Genomic DNA, 7,219 nt, shown 5'->3' on the forward strand with positions numbered 1-7,219 from the left:
CCCGCCCCCCCAGCAGCAGAGACCCAAATACTCCCCTATGCACCAGTCAAGTCATACCCCTTCCCCCCGCTAACGGCAATAAATATCTCACACTACCCCAGCCCCACATCGAGGAGCAGGTGCCCATGGCCCAGCCCCATGCCCCCCTGGGACAGGTGGCAGCTCCGTGTCCCACCCCCAGGGGAAAGGGGCTGGCAGCACCCACCTGTGCCCACCCCGCTCTGCCCCCTCCCCGCCCAGAGCCCGGGACTCGAGGCATCCATCCCTCAGAAGCGCAGCTCCCTCAGCTTCTGCCGCAGGTAGTGCTTGGCCTCCTCGATGCCACTCACCTTCTCCAGCTCCGTGTAGGGCAGCTGGAAGGGGACAGGGAGAAACCGTCAGAGCAGCTCCACCACCAGCACCACCATCAACACCCAGCCCGAGGCTGCCTGGGACAGTAGTCTGTGGCAGCAGGGGGAAGAACCAGGACTCGGGACCCTTCCCAGGGGAAGGACAACAGTGCTGTTCCTTCCAAGGAGGGGGGAGGGCACAGGAGCACACAAGCCCCATCTCAGCGTCCCACTGACCACCAGGCAGAGGAAGCTCACTCTGCTCCAGCTCAGCCCCGGGCAAGGCACAGCAACGGGGCTGCCTCCCGGGGGGGACGAGTCCCTGAGTGCCTGCCCGCGCTGGCTCTGCCCTCCCAGGGCTTCACCCCCAAACCTGGCTGCCCCGTGAAGCCAGCTGCCCGCTCCGGTGCCTGACCCTGCTGCCGACAGCAGAGAGCACCTGCAGGCACCCCCGTCCCCGATCCCCACCACAGCTGGGCCGGGGCCCAGCACACACAGGGAGGACACGTGGCACTGCAGGGCCAGGGGAGCTCGCAAGCCTCACCCCAACCTTGAACCCCAGTCACCAACCTCCGGGGAGGGATGAAGAGCAAAACCCAGCCACCCTCCTGCCATGGAGGGTGGGGGAAGCCTGCAGCTCGTCCACCGCCTGGCAGCGAGGGGAGATGAGGGGAAGGTGGTTTTCCGTGCAAGGGAGAGGAGGGGCCCGCTGCCGCAGAGAAGGATGGAGTGGGTGCCCGCTGCACAGCCCTGAAGAGGTCTGGCTGTGCTTTTGGCCTCCCTCAAACAAGAACCGGCACCAGAGACCAAGGTGCAGCAGCGAGATGTGAGAGAGGGAAGGGCAGGGCCACAGGGGCTTCGCTCAGCAGGCTGGAAAGGGACATCAGCCTTGCCCAGGAAGTGCAGGGGAACACGCCGACCCCGCACTCTGGCTCAGCTGCTGCAGGCTCTCTCCAGCAGACGGGGTGGCATGAAACTGCTCCTGGGAGCGGGCAGCGTGTGGAAGAGCAACGGCACCCATCAGCCTCCCACCAGAAGAAAGGGCTGTGAGAGTGAGCCGAGCCCAGGTAACGGTTTCTTCCCCAACACGTCATTTTAACTGCTGTCTGCTAAGGAAAGAAGGCACCGGGACTAATAAAAATGGAAACACCCCTCCCTTTGCCCAGGGGAACTGGTATGGGGTACTGAGGGGGGGGCTAAGGGGGAGTGGGGACCCCACCGGGAAAGCTGGACTGGATGTCACTCTGTGGAGTCAGGAGTGCTCTCTGCCCCTGAACAGCAAATACAGCCTGGAGCTAAGCACCCCGCCGAAAGGCCACGAGCCCTGGGCCACCCCGACCACGAGACAGATGCACCCACAGGCGTGGGAGAAGAGATGGGCCTGGGACCATGCTCTGTCCCTCCCCTCAGTACCAGCCTGGGGGCAACCTGGCAGGCACTTTTCTAAAAACACCCGTTCACAGTTCAAGGCCCTCCCGACCCAGGGCTTGTCACCTCATAGTGACAGCCCCAGCTCCAGCTTGCACATGTGGCTGTGCATCCATCCCCACACTAGGCTGGGAGCACCAAGGGTTGGGGGAATCAAGCAAACCTGCACGCAGCAGCCTTGCAGGAACGGATCCACAGGGACAAGAGGAGACTTCAGCTACTACCAGTGTTCCCTCCACATCGGTATCAGGGGCTGGGGGCCAAAACTTGTTGGGGTAGCTGGAAGCTGTGCTGGTCCAACATCCCAGAAGGCACCACCAGTGCTCATGGAGCAGGACTAAGGGTAACCGTGACCCATACCTCAGCCCTGTCTGGCAGCACGGGAGTGGGCTAAAGGCATTACACTGCGGTAACAGGACCTGTGCGTTCACCCCGACTGCAGTCCAGCCCCTGGTGTGTTTTGCTACTCAGGCACTAGAGGAGTCCTGCCCCGTCCCCCCGGGAATAAGGAAGTACAAGAAAAGCTCTCCTTCAGGCTTGGAGATCCTGCTGAGAGTCAGCGACACGGGGCTGGCGCTGGAGCTACGCAGGAAAGTTCTTGGCCAAGAACCTCACCTGCCCTTTCCAGCCCTTGGGGCTGAGCAGACGAGCTCTGCACCTGAAGAGAGGCAGCTCTAGCGACCTTGGTGCACCTCAGCCTGCTCTGAGAGATGCTGCCAGGGACATGGCAGGGGGGGAAAGCATCCCTCTCTGTGGGGAAGTGACACAGCGCTCGGCTCTGTGCCGCTAGTCTGGCCCTCCACTGTTCACAGATACCAGGAGACCCAAGCCCTGGAGGGGCTGCGTTGGTGAAGACACCTCTCCAGAGCAGGGCTGGAGCCTGGCCTCTGGAGGAGCCTGCGTGGACCCAGTGCTCCATGCACGGCAAGGGGGTGGTCTACTATACCAGAAGCATCCAAGGCTGCTTGGAGAGGCCATTGCCATCCCTCAGGAGTTGCAGATCATGACACATAGGAGTTTGCCTGCAAAGGAGGAAGCTTTTTCTCACCGTCTCACTGAGAAACAGGGCTAGTAGTAGGCATTGTGAAGGGATAGGGTGGGAAAACTTGGCACAAATGCAAAGACCAAGAACAGAACCTTTGGCCCAGGAGAGCCAGCTGTGGGGGTTTTCATCCTTCAGGTCAGTTCCCACAAGTCCCACCAGTTTCCCAAGCTGCAGAGAATGTGGAAGAACACAAAGCAGAATGGGCAGAAACACTCCTTGAAGGGACTCCGTGGAACGGCTAGATCCTGACATGGGTGCTACAGGGGGTCCAGGACTTGTTTGTGACCATCACAAAAGAGCAAGCGGGACAGGCAACACAGACAAACTGCACACTGCCCCCAGGACAGTGAACAGGCTGTAGACAGGCACTGTTCTCCGACAGTCCCACACAGGCCAGGGGTGAAGGCGGCTTTGCCTGGAGAGAAGGAACCAAGTCCTCTGGCTGCAGTGGGTCTGAATCAAAGGTTTCCGGCAGTTCTGGTACAGAGCCATCTCCTTCCACTGCTTCAAGCTCCTTTCCTCACTGCCCAGCTCTGCAGGGTCTGCCTCCCCAGTGGGCTTGCCCTTCCGACACTAAGGAAGGATCGACAGCACAGAAAGCTCCTTCAACCAAACAGGCTGGAAGTGAATAGTGCCTGAGCCAGGACAGGGTTTGTGGGAACATCAAATCTGGCCATTATTCAGGGCAGGATCCTGGGAAGGAAGGAGCCCGTCCTTACCTAGAACCTTCCGAGGGAAAAGAGCTGGCTGTCAATAAAAGGTCAGGACCACCAGGGAGAAAAACATCTACCCTGGAAAGGGCTGAGACCCAGAGCATCTGTGGGCAGAGTAGAGGATCTGAGGTAGGTGACCCTGCAATGGCACTCCCACCGCCTGTCAGAAGGGTGGAAGCAACATGCAGGTCCAACCAGAGGATGGAGGCAAGGAAGGGTCCGGGTGCAAGACCTGGCGATGTCCTTTGCAGTCACCGTGGGCAGCCCCTGCTCGCTGTGCCACAAAAGGAGCAGGCTCTCTTGGAAGGAAGCCGTGTTCAGAGGCACTGACAAATCCACACCTGCGACTGCTACCAGATCAATGGCATCCAAGGAGGAGCAAGGCCCTGGCACAGTCACAAAGACATACCCAGACAGCTTAGCAGTGTGCCAGACACGACAGGCAGTCCAGCGCCGATCGAGCTCACACATGGCAATGCAACAGCCAACAAGAGAAGGCCTTAAATTAAATATAAGGAGGGCTGAACTGCCAGGCTCAAAGAGCTGCGAATAGAGGCACGGTGTCCAGCTGGACCAAGTCACTAGCGGCATACCCCAGGAGTCAGTACTGGGGCCAATACTGTTTAGTATCCTCATTAGTGACCTGGACGATGGGACCGAGTGCCCCCCCAGCGAGGCTGCAGACAGTACACAACAGGGAGGAGCGGCTGACACGCCAGATGGTTGTGCTGCCATTCAGAAGGACCTACACAGGCTGGAGAAACGGCCCCCTGGCAGGGAATGGCCAAGTCCTGAGCCTAGGGAGGAATAACCCCATGCACCAGGACAGGCTGGGGCCAACCGGCTGGAAAGTGACTTTGCAGAAAAGGGACTAAGGGTCCTGATGGACAAGTTGAACACCAGCCAGCAGCGCTCCCTTGCAGCAAAGGTCGCCAACAGCATCCCAGGCTGTACTAAGAGCACCACGGGGAGGTCGAGGGAGCCGATCCTTCTCTGCTACCCAGCACTGGTGAGACACATCTGCAGTGTCCAGTGCTGGGCTCCCCAGAACAAGACATGGGCATACTGGAGTAGGTCCAGTACAGGGCCACAAGGATGATTACGGGACTAAAGCATGCGATACGTGAGAAGAGGTTGACAGAGCTGGAGAAGAAAAGGATCGGGGCATCTCATCTGTATGTACAAATACCCAACGGGAGGTTGTAAGGAAAACAAAGCCAGACTCTTGGCAGTGGCCAGTGACAGAGAACGAGGCAATGGGCACAAACCTAAAATATTGGAAATTCCATTTAAACTTGAGAAAAAGCTACACACAAGAAAACAGAGCCAGACTCTTGGCAGTGCCCAGTGACAGAGAGTGAGGCAATGGGCACAAACCTAAAGTATTGGAAATCCCATTTAAACTTGAGAAAAAGCTACACACACACCCCCAAACATAAGAAAAAACCCTCTTCTACTGTGAGGGTAAAGCAGCACTGGCCTTGAGCCCGGAACAGGTTACCCAGAAAGCAACCTATCTCCGAGACATTCAAAACTCGACTGGACGTGGTACTGAGCAACCTGCTCTAGGTGAGCCAGGGTTGGACTGGATGATCTCCAGAGGCCCCTGCCAACCTCAACTACTCTGCGATTCTGTAAAGGTGTCAGAAGAAGAGGAAATAAACCTCAAACGAGAAGAGCAAGAAGAACAACCAAGCAGTGAAGCGAAGCTGAACTGCCTGGGGTTCTTCATCTCAAAGGGGTGGCCAAGGGGAAGCGACCTCTGGAACCACAAGCATAGAAGAAGGTAACCGCAGAGCTGCTCTTCACTCCCTCACGGTACCAGACCTGGCAGCACCACGTCGGCTGACCAGACAGCAGGTTTAAAACAAACAGAGCTTGTTGCAGGTAATACTGCCTGGAGCTTGTTGGCACCGGACGCTGCAGGTGTGGAAGAAAGAACAGGCTCAGAGGAATAAAACGCTCATGGAGAAGAGGTCCATCGGGGTGATTAAACACAGCTGTACAGACACATGCTCTGGTGCAGGAGTACTTGGACTATCCACGATCCACTTCCGACTCATTTTCTAACAATCTGCCACTGTCTGCTGCTGGAGAGGGAATAGAGGGGATGGGACCAGAGTGCCTCTTATGCACCCAAAGGGAGCTAACCGCACTAGCAGCTGCATGATGATCGGGCATGCTGAGCAGAGAAGAGTTCCTGCGCCTCGGTCATGCGGGTCCTGACGCCTAACCGCACGCTGCCAGACAGAGCGCCTGACCCTGTGCACACTGGGAGCAAGAGCACGCTCTAGCTTGCCTGCACCCCTGCCCATTCCACCTTGCTCCTCAGAGACCCTGTTGGGCCGCTGGTCAGCAGCCTCAGCCTCCCACAGCAGCCCTGACCCACAGCAGGGGCGCAGACCCAAGCAGTAACAGTCACCAGAGACTGTTTGAGACGGGGCACGGACCCCCCAGCTGGGCCAAGTGCAGGGTGAGCACAGTCCCTGGCTGCCATGGGTGCGTTGGGCACAGGGCACGCAGGCAAGGGCAGCCCTCAGCTCTCGGACATGGTGGCACAAACCTGGGAGCGGCAGCAGCTGTACCAAGTGCCCTCCTCGACCCAGGACATCCTGGAGCCCAGACGCACAGCGAGAGCCTGTGGCACCGGCCTCGAGCCCAGTGGCAGGTACTGGCGAGCCCTCCTCCGTGTGACAAAGCTGCTCGGCCCCACTGCTGTCTGGGGACACGGCCGGCCCTGGGCACCCCGTCCTGAATGCCAGCACAAGGGAGACCCATGGCGCACTGCACAGGAGAGCTGGTCCTGCTCCACTGCTCTGCAATTTGGGATCTCCAAGGAAATACCACAACTCGAGTCACAGGACTGCCAAAGCTATGCATAAACAAAGGGCTTCTGAACTATGTACGTTGCAAATTATGAAGTTAGAAGCAGCTTCGTGTTGGCACACTGCACCATCAGCAGCAGGGGAGGTAAGAAGCTTTAAGAAATGGTTATGAGGCTGCTTGGTAGATCTATGACTGTAATTCACGTGACCTCTGAAGTGGAGAAGTAAACAGGGTAAGAGGCCTGCATTTCTGAGTTGTTTTCCTCAGAAAGATCTATCCTCAAGCTAAAAAATCACCCCACAAATAGTCTTGTAGAAGCTGCACACCTTAAAACAACATCTGAAGTCCCCAAAGAAAACTGAAGACAATTGCGAAGGCGGTGGGAAGCCTCGAGGGCTTCTCCATTCACACCTCTCACCACAGACCAGCCAGAGGCTGCAACCAAAGAGGCCAGGGCTCCGAAACAGGCACTGAAGGGAGGCTCGCCTCACCTCCGCCCACAGCGGCAAGAGGCATGCTGCAGAACCGACAGCCAGGATTACAGCAAAGGGTATCAGGTTGAGCTATGCCCCCACTTGATTTCCACCCTGAGGCCCCGCAGCCGACACCGCCACTGACAACGTGTCTGCCAGGTCCAGGCTGAGCAGCTTCCCCTTCTCCCCTCCCTGCCCAGCACGCGGGTCGGGTCTCAGCTCCAGGCGGCAGACCTGTAGGACGGGATTCCTGCAGGACCAGCGGACAGGAGGGGGAGGGCAAAAGGAGCCGTGAGGATGAGTCACTGCTTCCTCTCACAAGCAGCAAGTGTGGAAGGACAGCTCCCATCGGGAGTGTTTACAGTGGGGATGCCAGCTCTCCAGCCTGGAGCCCATCTTGCTGTA

General features: G+C 58.1%; 1 protein-coding gene across 1 annotated transcript in view; it reads right to left on the reverse strand.

Moving 5' to 3' along the window:
• Positions 1-249: 249 nt before the first annotated feature.
• Positions 250-7,219, reverse strand: part of FASTK (Fas activated serine/threonine kinase) — a 14,375-nt gene continuing 7,405 nt past the window's right edge. The window contains exon 10 of the mRNA XM_019471488.1: positions 250-353. Within this exon, the coding sequence (XP_019327033.1) occupies positions 267-353 (87 nt within the window). The 3' untranslated portion in view covers positions 250-266. The remainder of the gene's footprint in view (positions 354-7,219) is intronic.

The sequence above is a fragment of the Aptenodytes forsteri genome, unplaced genomic scaffold (assembly GCF_000699145.1).
Source record: "Aptenodytes forsteri isolate BGI_AS27 unplaced genomic scaffold, ASM69914v1 Scaffold466, whole genome shotgun sequence".
Lineage (NCBI taxonomy): Eukaryota > Metazoa > Chordata > Aves > Sphenisciformes > Spheniscidae > Aptenodytes > Aptenodytes forsteri.